The sequence below is a fragment of the Panicum hallii genome, chromosome 5, assembly GCF_002211085.1.
Source record: "Panicum hallii strain FIL2 chromosome 5, PHallii_v3.1, whole genome shotgun sequence".
Classification (NCBI taxonomy): Eukaryota; Viridiplantae; Streptophyta; class Magnoliopsida; order Poales; family Poaceae; genus Panicum; species Panicum hallii.
Window position 1 is genome coordinate 20,038,623 of NC_038046.1, and position 21,452 is coordinate 20,060,074.

Sequence of the window (21,452 nt, forward strand, 5' to 3'; positions counted from 1 at the left end):
CAGGATCTGAAGGACGTATTTCAACTGCTCACCTCGTGGAGAAATAAGCAAAACCCCAGCGCCGCTGCCGTCGAGCTTGAGAGACCCATCGAAATACATGGTCCAATGCTCTGGCTTGTCCACTGGGGTTGGGACTTGATTCTCCCTCCATTCAGCCACGAAGTCGACTTGTGACGCCCTGAAAATTTGCCAAAATAAATCACGCGCTGGAGTGCTTCGTAAGTCATTCGTCGTCAAAACCCTAACCCTAACCCTTTCTGACCGACAGCAGGCTTGACCGCCGTCCCATCCCGCACCACTCGCGCGCGACCGCCTTCCGCGATTAGCGCCGGCGCGATTCGTTTCCCTCGCGCCGCACGCGAACGACGCACGCGCGTGGCCGACCGACCGCGGTCGCCGCCGCAATCGGCGCCGACGCGCCCCTCCCTCCCTCTCTTTCCCCTTTATCTTTTCTCCTTTTCTCTCTCTCTCCTATTCCTTTTCTTTTTCCCTTTTTCCCTCTCTTTGTTTTTCCTTCCTTTCTTCTTTTCCCCCCTCCCTTCTCCTTCCTTCTCCTCTCCCCTGCTCCCGAGTGCCGCTCGGCCCGCGCCACCCCCTCCTGCTTGGCCCCCGAGCCACGGCCCCCCCTTCTTCCCTCGCGCGCGCGCACGCCCCTGTGCCTGGCCGCCCGTGCCCCGTACGCGCCCGCGCGTGCACCACGTGCCGCGCTGCCCGCCGCGCCACCCGTTGCTTGCACGCGCACGGCCGGACCACGACATCGCGCCGCCCGCCGCTGCCGCGACCCTGCCCTGGCCCGCGCCTCGCCGCACCGCATGCACACGCGCGCGCTTCCCCCTGCGCGTGGCCGCGCCGCCCGCCTCTGCCGCTCCCCTGTGCGCACCCACGCGTGGCACTGCTGCCCGCGCCGCCGCGCCGCCCGCCGTTGCCGCGTCCTGCCTCGCCGCGAGCGCCGTCGCTTCCCCGCCACTGGGGCCGCACAGCGCTCTCCCACGTGCAGCCCCTCGATCCTCGCCACCGTGTCCCGACGGCCGCAAGCGGCCAAGACGCCATCAATGGCGCCTGCCGAGCCGGAGCCCGGCCGCCGCGCGGTCCCGCCTCCACACCGCCTCGGCCGCCTATAAATAGGGCCGAGGGGCATCCCCGGCACCCCACCACCGCCGCCGCTCGCCCAGACCCCTGCCTCCCTTGCTCCAGCGCCGTCCCGCCGAGCCGCCTAACGCCACCGCCCCTGCTCCCGTGGGCACGCCGCCTCGCCCCACCTCGGGCCAAGGTGAGACCGGGGATGGGACCCCCGCGCCTCCCTCTCCCTTTTCCCCCACCCCCGAGCCGCCACCAAGCCCCGGCCGGCCGGCACGGCCACCGCCGGCGCCCCCCTACCCCTCCTCTGCTCTGTGCGGGAGGAAGGAGGAAGAAAGGGGCTTTTTGCCCAAAACCCCCTCCCTTCTCCTGTTTTCCCCAAAGGAATACCCCCCTAACTACCCCCTTTTGCAAAAGAAGCCCTGCTCTTTCCGATATTTCAAACCAAACCCCTCGATACATAAATCTAGTTACACCCGACACATTTTGACATACCCAGGGTATTTCTAAAATTTGTAAATAGGTCCTTACTCCTTCCGGTTAATTACGAACAAGCCCCTGGACCCCGTTTAATCCCTGAAACCGTCTTTGACTCGTCATTTTATGTGCGAAACGACCTCCGATCGACCCGAAACTTTACCACGCCCTTTCTAGTATAGTTTTAGCCATGCCATTAAGAAACCACCCAAAGATATCACCCCTAACTCCGTAACTAAATTATTTCCGATTCAAGCCCAACGATAAAAGCTTTTAGTTCTTTCGCTTGATTGTATGTCTGTTTGTTTGCGTCGTAGGACACGGAGTGAATGAAGAAGTTCCCGACTGCGACCAAGCAACCGAGGACCAGTTCTGCGACCACGAACCCGAGGGACAGTACTTCGATCAGGACCTCCCGCAAGGGTTTGATGATGGCAAGTTCAATTCCGCCCTTTGATGCATGTTTCTGTCCTAGTTTTTATAAACACAACCCAGTGGCCTGTTTTATAAAATTGCATGGTTTTGCTTGCTGAAAACACGGTAGGATAGCCACCCTTATTTGTGATAGCCATACCTTGACCACCTGGTTTTATAAAGAAAATGTGTGTGTGTGGGAAGGGATAAAATGTGGTTTTGAAAGACGAGTTAGACGGGATGGATGGCATTTCTGTGTGAATTGCCGTTGGTGTGCTCGTACCTGTGTGGTTGAGCGAGGAAGGGAGATATCCATCTTGTCACCCCTAAGGACCGAGTTGATGTGTCATCTCACCTAGCTTCCTGTCGTGCATACCACTTGACCGTTGTATGGGCAACGGCTTAGCATAAATCCCACTAGTTAGTCTGGTAGCCATCAGGAGAGCTGAGAGCAACGGGTGATCAAGGAGAAGGGATAAGCTCGGTGTGACTTATGCCCCGGTTAAACCTCGGAGATAGGTCGAATGACCCCTTGATGGATCCCGTGGTGGCTAGTCAGGTCTAGCTAAGGTGGGTAATGGCTTTGTTGGGATCTTCACCGACACTAAGGTGATCATGCTGTGGTACCCCACCTATGGGTAAAGTTGCACACCTCTGCAGAGTTTAAATCTATTCGAATAGCCGTGCCCACGGTATTGGGCAAGTTATGGTGTGGTCACACAACTAGTGTTTCTCTCCGGGAATGGTTGGGCTGGTGTGAGTAGTTTGAAAAGTGTCCGGCAGTTGTGCCGTGTGCTACGGCGGACGGGGAGTCCGGTAGCAGTTTAAAACTTGGATTCTGTGTGGATCAACATCGTGTGCTTCTTGGTACTAGAAAACTCATTTTTGGAAATGTTTTTTTTAAATGAACCTTTGCATACAACCGAGTTTTCCGCAAATGAACCATAACCTTATCCTTGGATTGTCCTGTGCACTAATTTCTGTTATACCCCCCCTCCGTGGGTGTGATTGGACATGCTGAGTACGTTTGTACTCACCCCATTTTTACTTTTACAGTGGAAGATCCAGACTACATCCCCGAAGACATCGAGTAGGGTTTCGTCCTGCACCCAGTCTTGCCTGTGGTCAAGGCCACCGCTGGAACTCCGCATGGCGCAAGACTCTGATGACCCTCTTTTCGTAGCTAGTGTAGTAGTGTGGGTTTTAGTTGTAATCCTCGCGATAGTGGCGCTTCACTGCCCATTACCGCGTAGAGTTGTACGGTAATGTACCATCTGATGTAATAAAAGTGTTATCAGCCTCCTGGGACTGATAAAGCATCACTTTTAAGTCTTCCCTAATGGGAGGGACACATCACGACTAGAGCCTGTGACTTGATTGCAGTGCGTGGCTTGAAGTCAATTGACAAAGCCCCTAGTTCCACTGCCCACTTGGATATGCGACCCGTGGCATCTTGATTATGAAGAATATCCGCCAGCGGGAAGTCCATAATCACAGTGATCTTGTACACGTCAAAGTAATGGCGTAGCTTTCTTGATGTGATTAAGATTGCATACAAGAGCTTTTGGACAGCTGGATACCGTACCTTGGATTCGGAGAGGACTTCGCTGACGAAGTAGACAGGCCTCTGCACTCCAAACGCATGGCTTTCTTCGCCTCGCTCGACTACAATAGCACTGCTGACAACATGAGTCGTTGCCGCGATGTAAAGTAGTAGATCCTCCCCGGGCAATGGTGCCGAGAGGATCGGAGGTGACTGAAGATGATGTTTCAAATCCTGCAGTGCCCGCTCGGCCTCCTCCGTCCATTGGAACTTATCTTGGCGTTTTAGAAGCTTGAAAAAAGGTAGTCCTCTCTCCCCGAGCCGGGAGATGAACCTGTTCAGAGCCGCCATACAACCTGTTAACTTTTGCACATCCTTGATTGTGGCCGGAGCCTCCATATCAGTGATGGCCATGATCTTTACGGGGTTGGCTTCAATGCCCGGAATGCTGACAATGAAACCGAGCAATTTCTCTGAAGGTACTCCAAAGACGCACTTGATGGGATTGAGTTTCCACCAAAATCTGCGCAGGCTGCTAAATGTTTCTTCCAAATCTGCAATCAAGTTATCGGAATCCCTGGTCTTGATGACCACGTCGTCCACGTAGGCCTCAACATTCCGGTGCAGCTGATCCGCGAAACACATCTGCATCGCTCGCTAGTATGTTGCACCTGCGTTTTTCAACCCGAAGGACATTGTTTTGTAGGCATCAGTCCCGTACGGGGTGATGAAAGCAGTCTTGATTTGATCCTCCTCCTTGAGCGCAATCTGATGATATCCTGAGTAACAATCAAGAAAACAAAGAAGGACACAACCAGCCGTCGAATCGACAACTTGGTCATTGCGTGGCAGCCCAAAATGATCTTTTGGGCAATGCTTGTTGAGATCAGTGTAGTCGACACACATTCTCCATTCATTGTTCTTTTTCTTTACAAGAACAGGATTTGCTACCCACTCTGGATGGATTACTTCTTTAATGAATCCAGCCGCGAGAAGTTTAGCAATCTCCCGTTTAATGGCCTCACACTTGTCGCAGGCATGCTCGATCAACTCCCTGGGCACCCCTGGCATATCCGCTGGTTTCCATGCGAATATGTCTCGGTTAGCCCGAAGGAAGTTGACGAGCGCGAGTTCCTATTTGTCACCCAAGCCCGCACCGATGACGGCAGTCTTAGATGAATCTCCCTCCTGAAGCTGGATCGTCTTGAGGGCCACATCATCAGTCGACTGGATGCTCGACTTGTTGGCCTTCTTAGAAGGAATCTCCAGCCCGGTCTGGGAGAGCTGCTGTGCGGCCGCGAGTACTTCTCCCGAAGCATCTGGCATGCGAGTAGTCGAAGCGTATTGGATTGCCTCCTGATTGCAGTCGTATGACTTCTTCAAGTCGCTGCGAAGGGTGAGCACTCCACCGAGTCCTAGCATCTTAAGAAGCAGATAGACATAATGCGGCACTGCCATGAACTTGGCAAGTGCCGGATGACCCAGTATTGCATGGTAAGAAGAGTCGAAAGTAGCCACTTCGAATTTGATGAACTCAGTACGATAATTCTCCCGCGGGCCGAAGGTGACTGGGAGGACCACCGTACCAAGCGGGTGCGCCGCATTACCTGGGACGATGCCGTAAAAGGGAGACTTGCTGGGAATCAGCATATCCTTGAAATCCAAACCCATTTTCCTCAAAGTACTGACGAAGATGAGATTGAGCCCGCTCCCGCCATCGATGAGGACCTTAGTAAGCTTGACCTCCGCCACCACAGGATCCAGGACCAAGAGGAAATTGCCGGGCTCGGAAAAGCTCGTCCACTGGTCATCACGAGAAAACGAGATGGGGACCTCCGACCAACGAAGTGGTCGTGGTACTGCCGGCTCGATGGACAAAATCTCCCGGAGGAGCAGTTTCTGATCCCGCCTGGAACAAAAATCCTCGTCTCCCCCGAAGATGACGTTGACAACCTTTGACGCGTCTTGAAACTTCGGGTTGCGCCCGTGATCCTCTTGATCATCATCCTCGGGTTCTTTGTCAGCAGGCTTCTTGTTCTTCTTTCCGCCACCGGAGTTGCTGAACGTCCTCCGAAGGTGATAGCAGTCGATGGCGGCATGGCTGGCGTTCGGATGCCATGGGCACTTCTTTTGCAGGAGCTTTTCAAACTCCTCCTGCGTCATCGATTTCTTGCCCCGCGGAGGACGGTCGATAGCCGCGATGACCTCATCTGGCTTTCGTTTCCGGGGTGGCCCCGAAAAGTCCCGCTGGCCTTTGTCGCTGCGGTTGTTGTTTGGGCGCCGCAGATTGCTATCTTGGCGCCGTGGGAACCGTTCCCGCATCTTCTCCTCCTACACGGACCAATCGTGCATCATATCACGAAGGCCCGCAACAGTTTTTGGCCTGTTCCGCCCGAAATCCCTGTATATGCCCGGGTCGGTGATGCCGTTGTAGAAGCAGTCGATGATGTCGTCCTCCGAGATGTTCGCGATGGTGGCGCGGACGTTGAAGAAGAGACGCGTGTAGGACCGCAGAAGTTTGTTACGCTCTTGCTTGCACTGGGCCAGATCGTGTCGAGTACCTGCACGGGTAATCGCTCCCTGGAAATTGTCGATGAAGACCTTCTTAAGTCGTTCCCAGGAGTCGATGGAGCTGCTGCCAAGGCTCTCCAGCCAAGTGAGCGGTGCAGGGTCCAAAGCTATCGGGAAGTAGACGACTTTGGTGACGTTTGAACCCCCTGCGACCTCAATGGCCGTGGAGTAGCAACGGAGCCACTGCTGAGGAGCTTGCTTGCCGTCGTACTTGGTGATGCCGATCGGCTTGAAGCCCTCTGGGTACTTGTAGCTGCTGAAACGAGCAGAAAAAGCAAGAAATCGATAGCTACAGTCAGTACCTTCAGCTTCGACTTCTTCGCGGGTCTTGCGCCTGGAGGAGATCACGGTCCGCGCGTCGCGACCCTCATTGATGTGCTGGTGCAGGTCCCCCGAAGGAGGTCGAAGATTGACCTGTCGCGGGTGACCCCCTTGCGGTGGCTGTTGCCTCCCGCCAGGGGCCGGGCTCCCACGCGCACTGTCGTTGCTGATCTGGTGTCGAGGACGGCCACCAGACGTTCGGCTGTGAGCCTGACTTCGACTCTCGCCCACGCGCTCCTCCCTGATGGTAGGCGCCGGGTTGTGTTGATCCAACTGGATCCAAGCCCTCTGCGCGTAGAGGAGGGCTTGACGTACCTCCGGATCGTGGCTGCGCTCGAGGATGGCCGTCACCCTGGTGATGTTGGCTACCGGAGTCCGGAAACCCCGTTCGGTGACAGCGGCAAACTCAGGGTCAAGCTCGCGATGCATAGATCGCCTGCGCTCATTGGCCCTCCTCCGCCGGATTGTGCGGGCCCTGTTCCTGGCCCTCCGCGCCTCACGATCGGTGTCATTCTCGTCACCGACGTTGGCCGTGATCTCATCTTCGGAGATCACTTCAAAGTTATCGATGGGAAAGTCCCCACCGTCCTCGCCTTCTGCGGCCATCAGCACCTGGCGGGAGGAAAGGTCATGAGAGCTTTCGTCGACTAGTTCAGTCGACCCCTCCGCCATCGCAGCCAATGGCCTGCCTTCTTGGAAGGGCAATAGCTCGAGGTGAGCCACAAGCCGGCCCTCTGCCTCGGGTAGATCGGAGAGCATCATGCCCCTCCAATGCACAATGCACCCCTTCGGCAAAGAGATGATCACCAAATCACCGGGACCGGAACAACCCGAAGCCCCCCGATGCGCGGTGGCTTCAGGATTTCCGTCCTGGAGCAGCAAGTCCAGATCCTTCTCTAACATGGAGAGGGATCCAGATACGTTGGCCTCCTCGACACGTGCTGCAGAAGTATGGAGCGGCAAGTTGTCGAGTTCGTCGACGAACTTGTCGAGGCCGTTGCGGGGATCCGCAGCGAAGGTTTTTGGCGTCATGTCGACGAGGAATCGCCGAAAGTTGCCCGCGCCATCTGCGATGTAGACCCACGAGCAAAAAACGAACGTCGTGCCCTGAGAAGGAACTGACTTGATGAAGTTGAAAGACGCCATTGAGCTCGCCGGTGGATCTTCGACGCGCTCCCCTACCTGGCGCGCCAGCTGTCGGTGTTTAACCGGCTGCCCACCGAGGGATATGCCCAAGGTGGTAAGTTTTGGGTGAGGGGACGCCGAGATCAGGAACTCGAAGGTGCAGGGAACACAAGACTTAGACAGGTTCGGGCCGCACGGAGCGTAACACCCTACGTCCTGTATGGTGGTTTGTATTCCCTTTGGTGCAAAATGACCTAATGATCTTCTGTTTTGAGGGTGTCCCTGACCTCCCTTATATATCCGAGAGGTCAGAGTTACAAAGATACTAACCAACCTCCGTCAGGGGATCATACCAGAGCATATCTCGAGCAGATCCTCTCCATGTTGGTTAGCTCTATCTCCTATTTAAACGGGATAAACAAGAGATAAAGGAAATAAATAAGAGATAAGACGGGCTTAATCTCTTAGACTACGTAATGTGCCCAGCCCGGTGGCCCCGGGTCTGACAACGACTGCAGCGAGGGTTTGGAATGAGTTCTGGGTAATTTTTGTCATAACTTGTATAACTTGTATAACTATTATCTATTTGATTTATTTATAAGTTGTCTAACTAATTTATTTTCCTTTTTAGGAGAGGTATCGTTTGCCGGAGGGGAGGAGCAGTGCCTACAAGTTAGGGCTCGTTTTGTGTTTGACAAGGCAGCGATGAAAGTGGTTAGGGACATGATGTTCAATGCTCGTATACAGTGTGTTTTCTTGTACTACAAGAAAATAAAGCTGCAAGACATGAACAAGAAATTGAACGCTTCTGAGATATATCTCCGAGAGGATGAGTATCTTCAAGTTGATATTAGCGGTTTGCCTTGGTTGAGAAAGTGTCCAGATGCTTGGCGAGCACTTTGTGCTTATTGGGCTTCACCCAGCTTTGTGGAATAATCCAAAATGAAGAGAGGTAATCGTCAAGCAGGACCACGGGTTACACAAAGATATGGGGCCGATGGACACTTTCGTTTGGCTCGTTGAATGGTATGTGATTATTAGTTCAATTTGATTATTATGTACTTGTTTGCAATACCACAATTTCTTCTTTGCCAGGAGGCACAAAGTGGGGTGGCCCCAAGCTATATTGAGATATACATTCGAGACCACCACGGCGCAGATTCTACACAGTTAGAGTTGCTTTGCAGGGAGAATGCCACACAGACACTGGTTAGTAAAATAATTTTATTTCAATTAAGCGATGATTTGAATATTATCTTAATATTGCTTGCTTGAATGGTAGGTGAGATATTGAAATGAAATGGTGGCATGTCATGGGGAGGAGTACGATTGGAGGAGAAGTGATGTGGATGTCGGTGTGAATGACGTTATTGATACAAGTGGTGCTTTGAGTGAGGCAAGATCTTCTCAGTCCTCTCGGAGTTCTCGATGCTACGAAAGGGAAAGTCAACTGCAGGAGGAGATAAGACAGCATAGAGAGGCGATGCAGAGGCAAGAGGAGTGGGCAAGGCAACAACACGAGTACATGCAAGGTTTTTTCACTCAGCATCGACAGCTTCAGGTACTATGCAAGTTTGATATTTTTCAAGTTGCTGTGCACTTTTCATTGCGATAAGATACTTAATCTATTATCGGTTTTTAGAAAATGTTAGCGGCTACCCTTGGATCACAATTTAATTTGCCACCTCTTCCTTCGCCTCCTCCACCACCGCCGACTTTGTACCATACATGCATCTACCATCTCCACGAGTGGTAATTCTTTCGTATAACTAGCAATGCTCAAATTTTCTTATATATAAGGACTATATACATTTAACTTTATCTATAATCAGGGTTCGACGAGTAGTCATCCTCGAGGAGTTTCTAGCAGCCCGTCCACGCCACCATCGACAACGCGTAACATTTCTAGAGGTGACAGCGGCAGCGGACATAATATTACCCCTCATTGATTTGTGCTTTTGCGTTTCGTTGACATATATATATATATATATATGTCATTTAGAGTATGGATTTCATAATTGCACGTATTGGATGTATTTCATGATTGTTTCATGATTATGCTTATGGATGGCTATTTTTATGTTAATTAACTGTTATCTGTAATTCTGGAAAACTATGAAAAATACAGCAGCTGTTTTTTTAGGAGGCGCCCAGTATTTTCGTCGGCCAGGTGGCTGACGAAAATACTGGAGCGTATCCAATATTTTTGTCGGCTAGTGAAGCCAACAAAACTAACTACACTATTTTCGTCGGTTGTTGAGACCGACGAAAATACATACCTTTTTCGTCGGCTTCGTTGGCTGACGAAAAGATATGTATTTTCGTTGATATTATTCCGTCGGGCGACCAACGAATATATATATATTCGACAGCTTTCTGGCTATTTTCGACGGTTTCTGGCCGACGAAAATAAGCTATTTTCCAGTAGTGATCCGTAACTTTTATGCGTGAGAGTTTTCACAGTCTTATCTAGAGGTGTCCGATAAGAAACACACACCATGGTAGATGTGCATATGGTTCCTATACGTTTGGCAATCTATACTCACCACACTTAGATGGTGATATTGTGGAAGTAGTTTAACACTATGACTTTATTGAGGCTGAAAAAATAATTTTATTTTTTCATGTTGGACTATTTAACAAGAGGATGTCGATTTTTTACACGTCATGCTCATCACTCTATCTCTTAACGATTGCAAGCAGGGAGCTTCATTAACTAAACCTTTTTGCCATTGAAAGTTAGATCTGAGATGGTTATAAGCGTGTTTTATAAAACTTTTGTATATCCCTAGCGTTTAATTCACATATTCGAAGACCTAATACTCTAATTTGAAGTACTCACAACCATGTACACAAAAGGTTCTACACTCCTAATTTATATTCATGGCTAATATTTTCTATGTATCTACAGGAATGTTGTAGATACAAAATAGGTCATAGATGAAGCCATATAGAAAATAACTAAAAATCTACCAATAGAAAAACTTTTAATGCTACACAACAAAAAGTACTTGAATAACAATATCAGATAAAACTTTGGATCCATTTGTTGAAAACTTTCAAACATGAAGCCTAAAACTTTAAGTGAACACTTAAAAGACCTAGATAACATACAATGGACGAATCTTTAGACATCTATGTTAGAGAGCTTTTAAGAAGGAATCCTAAAACCTTTAACTATATATAAAAAGAACTTTGAGCATGCAAAAATTTTATATCCGTGTGAAGTAGGCATAGATCAGCTGGTAAGGTTGCTTATGGCGTAAAGTGTTCACCCGGGTTTGAGTACTCGTCTTGGTAGGATTGCTACTCGTATGTTTAGATTATTCGAAGATTTAGCGAGACTTTATTTTAGTGGTAGGCGATGTACCTGTCGATAGCGAGACATCTGTTATAACTTCGTCAATCTCGAGATCATTCGGCTCAGTCTCTCGGACTCAAAGAGGTAGAGTAGCGTTGTATATTCACATGAGTAAGTGTACGTACGTCTATGCGAGCGTCTACATCTGTACTGTATAAAAACATATCGTATTTACACAATATTGAAACTAAGGAATACGCAATTAATATGACGCATGAGGAGAGTGTTGTTCAGAGTAGATAATCTTATTTGCAGGATTACGTGACGTGAAATTACTAGACGCTGCAAACTGTTCGCTGCCATCTGCTAGCATCGCACGCGCGCTAAGGAAATTGAGAATCACTCTAATACTCTATGGCCCTGTTTGGCACAGCTGAAACTTGTTCTGAAGCCAGCTGGTGGCTAGCTGGCCAGAGAAGCAGCTTACCAAAGAAGCAGCTGGTCACAGAAGTTAAATGTTTGGTAGACTGCTTATTGAATGGGCTGAAATCCTGTCTGAAACCCAAACCAAACTTTTTCTACCAGCCCTAACTCTACGTAGAAACCCCTTTAGTCACTGACAACCTAGGCCCACGGTCAACCAGACCGGGACCAGTCAAGGTCAGCCATGGCCGGACCATGACAGGCCGTTCCCGGCGACGGCGAGGCCAACCGGTGGCGAGGTTCGGCACCATCGGTTTTGCTGCAGCCGGGGACACCTACAACGCCACCCGTGACGGCCAAAAGACTGGCCGGCGATGGCCGGCGACGAGCAGCGGCGCCCACGGCGGCGCGGACGAGCGGCATGGCCGCGTTCCGGGGAAACCGACGGCGAACGTCGCAAAATAACGAGAGCATGAGCATCGGAGGCTCACCAGAAATCGATTTTTGTGGTTGGATGACGAGAACGATAGCCGGACGTGGGACTTCGACGGTGAGGAGTGGAAGGGTCCGGCAATGGCGGGGGGCGGCGCTGGGCGGCGCCGCGGGGGCCGGCGGGGGGCGGTGCTGGGCGGCGCTGGGGGCCGGCGCGGGGGCAGCGCGGGGGCCGCCGGCGCAGGGGCGGCGCCGCGGGGGCCGGTGCGGGGCGCGGGGGCCGGCGGGGGGCGGTGCTGGGGCCGGTGGGGTGCGGGGCGCAGGGGCAGCGCGGGGGCCGCCGGCGCAGGGGCGGCGCCGCGGGGGCCGGCGGGGGGCGCGGCGCCGCAGGGGCCGGTGCGGGGCGCGGGGGCCGGCGGGGGGCGGCGCCGCGGGGGCCGGCGGGGGGCGGTGCTAGGCGGCGCTGGGGGCCGGCGGGGGGCGAGGGGGCCGGCGCTGGGCGGCGCTGGGGGCCGGCGTGGGGGCGGCACGGGGGAGCGGCGCGAGAAGCGGCAGAGAAGCTGGTCCGCTCCCGCTGCTCGGTTACGCGCGTTTGTGAACTGGCGGGGGAAGCGCTGGCGGGGGAAGCGCTTCAAGAAGCGAAGCGTTTGGCTGGAAAGCGGCTTAAAATTGCTCATAAGCTGCATCACAATCCGTCCCAAACAAGACCTATGATGATAGCAAGCACGCAGGAAATCTCGCTCTTCCACACGCCACAAATATCTATTTTCACTTGGCAAGGGTAGGTACCGTAGTACTTTAACCTGGATTATTCACTTGAGATTAATTTTTTATGTACTTCGTGTCAATGGCTTGATTAGAAAGCTGCAACGAAAAATGCTAATAATGATATCACTTTTGATTGTTGCGTGTAGTTCCGATCATTTTGTGGATGAGATGGATAAATGTCTAACTTTTTTATATCTAGTTGTGAGTCATGTGACAAGTCTAACATGTTCATATCTAAATGATTATACAGTGTAAACAGATTGAATAATATGGATATCCACGGATACAAATATAGAGAATTGTTTTTTTCCTTGGATTTAGGTTAGGTACAAATAATGTTAGATAGATGTGTCGGATAAGATATGAGTGATTATCGACATTATATAAATCTAATTTTAAATATCCGGATTCAAATACAGCTCGATATTGAATATCCGGATTCAAATACGGATTAATCCCCATGAGCGGATCCAGATTACATCCCTTATCATCTCTTTTCAGACAAATCCGTTTCATCGTCCTCGTCACCATCGTGACGAATCTGGGGTCCCGAAATTCCAACTTATCTAATTGCTCAGCTCTCATGGAAATGGACGATGGATGCCGCACACCTCTCCTCGCATCCACGGGCCTCGGTTCCTCTCGCCCGCAGCCCGCCCCGCCACCCCTCCCGGCCTTCCCCTAATAAAAACGCACAAAGTTGTCCCCCCTCTTCTGCTTCGACTTGCGCTCGAATCTGCCGCCCCGAGGTTCCAAACCCTAGCTTCTCCCCATCCTCCACGAACCCTAGATCCCAAATCCACCACCCGTCATCTCCTGATCGCCGTATCTGACGCTTCTCTTTGCAGTCAATTCTACCCCGATCCGCTCGTTTCTCTTTCCCTCCGTCCCCGAGATCTCGAGGTGAGCGTTTTGATGCTGCTGGAACTGCTTCGTCAGGTTCACGTGGTCTGTGCTTCGTGATCCTTATACGCGTGCGTTCGTGATTTTGCCGCCGCAGGCAGGATGGTGGAGGCGAAGGACAACGAGGTGTACGAGGAGGATCTCGTCGACTACGAGGAGGAGGTGGAGAATGTCGCCGACGGCGCCCCAACCAACGGCTCCGCCGATGTCGTCAAGAAGTACGTGCTACGGGGCGGTTTCCGCTTGCTAGGGTTCGTGTTTGGGAAGTCTGATCTGACGGATTGGGATTTCGCGGTGTGTGGACAGGGGGTACGTGGGGATCCACAGCTCGGGGTTCAGAGACTTCCTGCTCAAGCCGGAGCTGCTCCGTGCCATCGAGGACTGCGGATTCGAGCATCCTTCCGAAGGCAAGCTTACTTCACTGTGTTGCTGCTTATGATGGCCTTCTGTGTCATATTAGCATTAGATGCCTCAGAATCAATATATGTGGACTATGTGCTATTGCACTTAAATTGCAAGTTTGTGGCTCTTTGGAGTATGTTCCTTGGGCTCGAAATCGAGCTATTTGACCCCTCTAGCCTGACAGCCTGTGTTGAAGTGCAATTGAATAATCTGATTGTGAGTTTTGTTCAGGCCGCTAGGCTATGGTTTGGCAGCTTGTTGCTTTAGGCTTTGCGGGTCTGAGCACTTTTGTTTGAATCTCATATAGTTGATAGCTGGAGTCGTAACTGGATATGGTACAGCAATCTAATATTGGGTCCTACTGTTCAGCACTGACTTTCATAAACTGCAATAGATAAATCATGACAATTTTGATTAAGCATCAAAGAGAAATGTCATCTGTTTCAGTATTGTTGCCTGTTCGTCTACTCTTGCCAGTAGCGTCAAAGAAATATTTTTGTTCATTTTCTGTAACACCTAAAATAGTACATCTATAGCATCACATTTTAGCTACTTAGCTTTTGGAGCTGTAACTTTTTCCATATGAAGTTGAAACTGAATGATGAATAAAGAGAGTTTCTCTAAGTAATATGATGACCTGAGTTTCCGTCCCCAAATAAGCTAATTTGTAGTTTTGTCCCAAGTCAAACTATTTTAAGTTTAACCAAATAGAAAATAGTACTGATATTTAGTTATTTATTACACCAAATAGTATCATTAGATCAATCATGAAATACATTTTCGAGGTGTCCTTATTTGGTGTCGTAGATGGTGGTAATCCTCAATAAAATTTGGTCCAATTAAGATAGCTTGACTTAGGACAAAACTAAAAATCAATGTATTTTTGGACTGAGTGAGTACAACCGTACAAGAATACCTTGATATGTCTCACATCAATGAACAATTAAGTCAAGTACCAGTTGTTTAATAGGTTTATAAACCCCTCTGGAATGTTGTTGCTGTGTTGGTCTATTAGGTGATATTGGCATATGTTTTTGAGTGCAACCTTGGCGTCGATAGTCTTGGACAAAGTCTGTATATATATGTAACAATACAAATTACCAAATCATGATAGTGCAAAGAAGGTAAAAAGAAAATTCAACCAACATTAATTGTGCATGTACAAAACTTGTCACACTTTTCCTTTTCTTTGAAGTTGAATCAGATGGAATAACAGTCAAGTATCTATCCTTGCATATATTGTCTGTTGATCTATTCCTGTAATAGTATGGTTGTTAAATTTCCACTTGTTGGTGTGCAGGTACAAATTCTTGTGACATTTCCTTCTGGAGGAGAATATGGTATCACTTTTCATTAACGGACACAGAAGGTTGATTTTTTTCTTACTGGGGTGCTGCTCCAACTTTGTTTGGTTCCACATCAGTGCAACATGAATGCATCCCTCAAGCCATTCTTGGAATGGATGTTATCTGTCAAGCAAAATCTGGGATGGGTAAGACTGCGGTTTTCGTCCTCTCAACTCTTCAGCAGATTGATCCTGTTGCTGGCCAAGTAGCTGCGCTTGTGTTGTGCCACACAAGAGAGTTAGCTTACCAGGTTTGTTATTGTTTTACAGTTCTCCACTTCTACTCTTAAATATATCTGCATATGCTGATTGTCTATTTACTTCACATCCTGTAGATTTGCCATGAATTTGAGAGATTTAGTAAATACCTGCCTGAATTAAGAGTCGCTGTCTTCTATGGTGGTGTTCACATAAAAAATCATAAGGATCTGTTGAAGAATGAATGCCCCCATATTGTGGTTGGCACGCCTGGAAGGATACTTGCTCTAGCTAGAGATAAGGACCTTCCCTTGAAGAACGTGCGGCATTTCATTCTTGACGAATGTGATAAGATGCTTGAATCACTTGGTAAGCTGCCCTTTCCTGGCATATTTCTATGTTTAGTAGTTCATCTTGACCATTTGCATTGTATCATAGTTGTTAGTTCTCTAATTAACTTGTATACATATTCTCCAGACATGCGTAGAGATGTCCAGGAGATCTTCAAAATGACTCCCCATGATAAGCAAGTGATGATGTTTTCAGCAACCCTCAGCAAGGAAATTCGCCCAGTTTGCAAGAAATTCATGCAAGATGTAATGTCCTGTGGCCCAACTCATTTCAATTGCACTTCCTCCTGTCTGTGTCCCTCCTTGCTTCCGGCAGTTATGCACGTATGTCGATATGAGAGATGGTGGTTCTATTATCAGTAGGTCGAAGGGATTGCTTGTTGCTTTCCTGACCACCTGTCATTACCTTTAAGCAACAACCTTGGTGGATAGCGAAGTTATTTGGACACTTCAGTCTTGGCTTTGGTTTATCAATTAGTACCTGTGCACATTCTGAGTGTCTCTGATGAAGTGGAATCTTCAGTTGTCAATGTGAACTGTTCAGGGGAGAATGTGGGGTTTGGGTTTGGGAGGGTGATTATATGGTAGATCGTGCAAGGCCACTTTTGATTTTATCAGTTGTCTACCCGCATTTTTATTGTACTGGGATTCCACTGCATCAGTGCAAACCGCCTCTGGTGCTACCATGTCATGATCAGTGCGACAAATCTGCTTTTCTTTTGGCTGGAATTCTTATACCAAGCACAGCTGGCATGGTCAAATCCCAGTACTCAGTGCATAACTGAAGCTACAGGAGGCAGAAAATTCTGACATGAGATCTATTGATATACCTTCTGGAATGGCTCGAGTTGCATTGGTCCCAGCACTAATATCTTTATCTATCATTTGTTGCCTTACAGCCTATGGAAATTTATGTTGATGATGAGGCTAAACTGACCCTTCATGGTCTAGTTCAGGTAACATGAATTATCCATTAGAAAGTTGAACCGCCTTTTAACTTTGTGTTCATCTTGGTTAACTTTTCAGTTCTGATTTCAGCACTACATCAAATTGAGTGAGGCAGAGAAGAATCGGAAGTTGAATGATCTCTTAGATGCGCTCGACTTCAACCAAGTTGTGATATTTGTCAAAAGTGTTAGTAGAGCTGCAGAGCTGAACAAGTTGCTCGGCGAATGCAATTTCCCCTCAATCTGCATACATTCTGGAATGACGCAAGAAGAGAGGTTTGTGCCATTTGCTGTCTGGCCCTCTATTTATGCCACTGTTATGTTGGCTTGATTATGCTGCGCTTAGTTTTTCATGCTTTTGTGTGATTAATGATCAGCTCCGTGATTTATGAGCTTGTGCTGTAGATGATTCTAATTAATCAGTTTTGTGATATAAGCTTGTGCTGCAGATGAGGTTCACTGAACAGATTTGAGGTCTTACATATCGCTGAACTTCCACATGCTGTAGATGATTTACTTTTCTTTTTGTGCATGGCAATGGGGCAATCCCCATTATTTTCTTAAAAGGAATATAATGATTGCAGGAAGTAGTGACATAATCATGCTAGTGATTTGGATGTAAATTGGTATGGATGGCACCAGAGTTAATTATATATGTTTTATATTATTATAATGTTTAGAACTAGGTGTAGACTGATGCCAGTGCTGACCAGTACCACCAAATCTATTTTAAAGCGTAAAATGGAAGAACACCTTTATTTTGTCTCCAGTTCATTGCGAGCTCTTAGCATTACAATGTGTTGGCATATCCAGTGTAACCATTGGCTGTAGTTGATTTTTTTCACCGGATTGATGTCAATGCATCTGTGTGTGAAGGTCCAAGACATTTGCACTTTGTGCTCTCTTTTCAATTGCTCTTCCGATCTAACAGTGGCTTTGATAGGTTGACCCGATACAAGAACTTCAAGGAAGGACACAAGAGGATTCTTGTGGCTACCGATTTGGTCGGTAGGGGAATTGATATTGAGCGGGTCAACATTGTTGTAAACTATGATATGCCAGATTCTGCTGATACGTACTTGCATAGGGTAATTGTTGCACCCCTCTTGCAAGTGCTGGGATGGTTTTATCATTTTATCATCTCTTTTTGATGCATTTGCCATTGCAGGTTGGTCGGGCTGGACGTTTTGGCACCAAGGGACTTGCAATAACCTTTGTTTCTTCTGCATCTGATTCTGATGTTCTCAATCAGGTTTGTGCCGATGCCCTTTCTCCGTTTCTTTTACTTATCTGGTGCCATAGCAAAGCCTGACAATATATCTGATGTTAAAGGTGCAAGAAAGGTTTGAGGTTGACATAAAGGAGCTGCCTGATCAGATTGACACTTCAATATACAGTAAGTACTGTATCTTATAGTCGTTAACTGGCATCCATGGTACTGAGGTATGTTGCCACTTCAAGTGCTGATCTGTTGTATTATGTTGGTTAATCTACAGTGCCATCTTGAGGATCCAGGTGAGCGATGGATTGCTTCAACGCATCATCTTTGGATGACTACTAGATAACCTTGTATCTCCTGAAGATGTTCCATCTGTACTTATTCGGCAGTTTAGGTCCAAAGACCATGAAACTATTGGTGCTCATGTTTTTAGGATTTTATTTGCATCTGTCACATTTTCTATGTTATTGGCAAACATTTTGATTGTTCGCTGCATGACCCATGTTACCTGCCTGATTTACTTTGGGTATGTCATCCTGCCTACTTTGGCATTCGTTGTATCCGTCCTGTAACATTCCTCCGTGTGCTTTGACGTGCCGGGGGGGGGGGGGGGGGGGTGGGCGCGCTAAGGCAAGTGTACATCATACATGGCTCAGTGAAGCCTTGTTTGGATCACCTCGGATTGAAGTTTAGTTTGGACTAAACCTTAGGTGATTAAAATTGGCCCATATCCTGTTTGGATTCCAAGGACTAAAAGGCAGATAAGAGATTTAGGAAGTTTGTTTTGTTCTTCCTTTTTGCATATGCGTGAAGGGATAAGGTGAAGGGTATTCTGTTCATTTCTTAGATGGTTGGTTTCTTTTGGCTGCTTTTAGTCTGAATTAGGTGGGTTTGGAGTACTAATGGTTAGTTGAGGTGTCATTGAAGATTACTCCTTTTTAGTCCCCTGTTTATAACAAAGTTTAGGTCTGGGATCCAATAAGGGCCTAAGATGGCCTCCTGACCTCTGAGATGGGTAGAGTGAGCCGCTTGGTGGCAGAGGTGCGGCATTGAAGTACAATAGATGCAGGGAAAGCTCGAGTCTGCAAGCGTACTGTATGGAGCATCTCTTATTTCGAGTACTTTGTCCATGCTCGGCCCCGTTTTTCTCGGTTATCCCTTGATTACTATTACTCCGATGGATCTCTTCTAATTATTAGTTCGGTCCAATTCCTTATTCTGAATACAAGGATCTCGTTTGCTGTATTACTAAAATCTTTCGGTCTGTCTTTCAAAACAAGAACTCCTGGTCAACTGATACTTTGTTCGTGAACGCTTTGCGCTTTTATAAATTACTGTACGTTGAACTGGTTAGGTGGTTTGATTCGGTCCAAGCAGTTGAACTTCCGTCGCTTCAAATGTTTAATGCAATGCGCAACAACTGCTCACATCTTTCTCCACATTTAGCTCCTATACTTGGCTTGAGTTGAGTACGTTTGTTGCCCACTCTGTACTTCTCAACACTATCTGGGACTATGCAACTTGCAATTAGAGAGCTTTTTGCCTTGCTGTGCTCACTAGTTGCCACACGTATTGGACGAGCTGCAAATCTGTAAGGTGTCTTTCTACATGCCAGCTGCCCAATGGTTCCATGTAGTTAGTTTAGCTCTACAAAACATGGCACTGGCAAAACTTCTTTTTTATATGATCACTTTACACTTGAGTAAGTGTACCACCGTTTCTTGAATAAGGATGGTGTAATTAAGTAGTGAACTGAAGGCAATAGGGAATTCACGGTCCATGGTGGGTCGCGATGCAACTGGGTTGGTTTTGGATCAACCAGTGCCCGACCCACTAAACCCGGTGGAAAAATTATAGGTATTGGGTTGACCCAAAACAAGCACAACTTTACCCACTAAAACATTGGGTTACCCAAAAAAGCACTAGCCAGTGCGTTCTTGCTGCAAAACGAGCTCTGATGCTTCTAGAAGGCATCAAAACAAGCTCCGCGGCTTCTGAAAGGCATTAAACGAGCCCCGCTGCTTCTGAAACGCATCAAACGAGCTCCGCTGCTTCTGAAACGTATCAAAACGATCAAAGTAAGCACTGCTGCTTCTGAAATGCATCAAAACATACTGTTCTGCTTCACGACAAGATGGGCAACTAAATTTTACAAGATTACATTGCACTATGCGCGTAAGTTTTGCACCATAGATCAAAGCCATGAGTTCTCACGAGTCGACCGTGCCAAATTACCAGTACAGAAATGATTGAAGTTCCAATATCTTCTAAAGACTCCCTGAAACTGAAGAACTGCAAAGTCTGGTTCTCTGAACCTATCTGAACAAAGAGGAGATTAAATCATCCAATCCTCATGTCACTGCTAGCGCCGGGTTGCCGGCCTAAAAAGCATTTGGATCAGAGTACAACAGAACAAATAAATCCACAACTGAACAGAGAGAGACGGGGGGAATGAAGAATTGGATATCGCACAATCACAGCTACAGGCTTTTTCTAGAACAAAAGGAAAGAAGGCAGGTCAGGGGCATGGCAATCTGCCTTGATCTCCACCCGCTCCCCCGGCCAGGCACTCAGCAGCTACCCTGGATCCGCTGGATGGTGTATGGATCGGAGCAAAAACCAACGAGAGGGAGACGACGATGACTGGGAAGGTAGAGGCGCGGTCGACGAGGGGCCTAGGGAGCGACGGGACTGGGGAGCGACGCGGGCAGAGCGAAGGCGCTGTGGACGGCGGCACTCGGTCGATGCGGACGGGCGTCGTGAGGCCGGCGACAGGCGAGGCACGGCACCGTCGTATACTCGTATCGGAGAATTGGGTTACCTGACGACCCAAAGTGGCAGCCACTAATAAGGCTATCTCCAGCGATATTCTCCAAATCTCATCCCCTATTTCCATTCTCCATATCAATTTCATTCTCTATACCAAATTTAACTCCAACAACATCCTCTATTTCCATCCTCTATACCCCACAATTTTATTTTTTATCATTTCTTCCTAACCGTTTCCCCCGAGCGCCAATCCCCGCCGTGCCGCCCCGCGCGCCGCCCCGCAGCGCCCCACCTCCTCCTCCTCCTCCTCCTCCTCCGCCGCCGCCCGCCTCCTCCTCCGCCTCCTTCTCCTTCTCCGCCGCCGCCGCCCGCCTCCTCCTCCTTCTCCGCCGCCGCCCTCCCTCCTCCTCCTCCTCCTCCTCCTCCTTCTCCGCCCGCCCCCCTCCTCCTCCGCCGCCGCCCGCCCCCCCTCCTCCTCCTCCGCCCGCCCCCTCCTCCTCCTCCGCCCGCAGCGCCCCTCCTCCTCCGCCCGCAGCGCCCCTCCTCCTCCGCCCGCAGCGCCGGCCCTCCCGCCGCCCCGCGCCGCCCCGCGCCGTCCCGCCCTCCCCCGCCCCTCCTCGGCCCCTCCTCTGCCGCCCGCCCCCCTCCTCCGCCGCCCGCCCCTCCTCCGCCCGCAGCGCCGGCCCTCCCCCGCCCCGCAGCGCCGCCCGCCGCTCCTCCGCGCCGTCCCGCCCCTCCTCCGCCGCTCCTCCGCGCCCGCCCGCCCTCCGCGCCCCGCTGCCCCCTCCGCGCCCGCCGCCGCCGCTCCTCCGCGCCCGCGCCGCCCCTCCGCGCCCCGCTGCCGCCGCTCCCGCGCCTCGCGCGCCC

At 49.6% G+C, this 21,452-nt stretch overlaps 1 protein-coding gene across 1 annotated transcript; it reads left to right on the plus strand.

The window, feature by feature from the left end:
* Window positions 1–13,103: 13,103 nt before the first annotated feature.
* Window positions 13,104–18,350, plus strand: LOC112893679 (DEAD-box ATP-dependent RNA helicase 15). Its single transcript, XM_025961135.1, has 13 exons — window positions 13,104–13,201; window positions 13,301–13,355; window positions 13,453–13,573; window positions 13,662–13,762; window positions 15,181–15,353; window positions 15,438–15,669; window positions 15,778–15,896; window positions 16,550–16,606; window positions 16,689–16,873; window positions 17,541–17,685; window positions 17,766–17,849; window positions 17,930–17,993; window positions 18,094–18,350. Exons 3-13 carry the CDS (start codon window positions 13,458–13,460, stop codon window positions 18,102–18,104), a joined length of 1,287 nt encoding a protein of 428 aa, XP_025816920.1. The 5' UTR covers window positions 13,104–13,201; window positions 13,301–13,355; window positions 13,453–13,457; the 3' UTR covers window positions 18,105–18,350.
* Window positions 18,351–21,452: the final 3,102 nt, after the last annotated feature.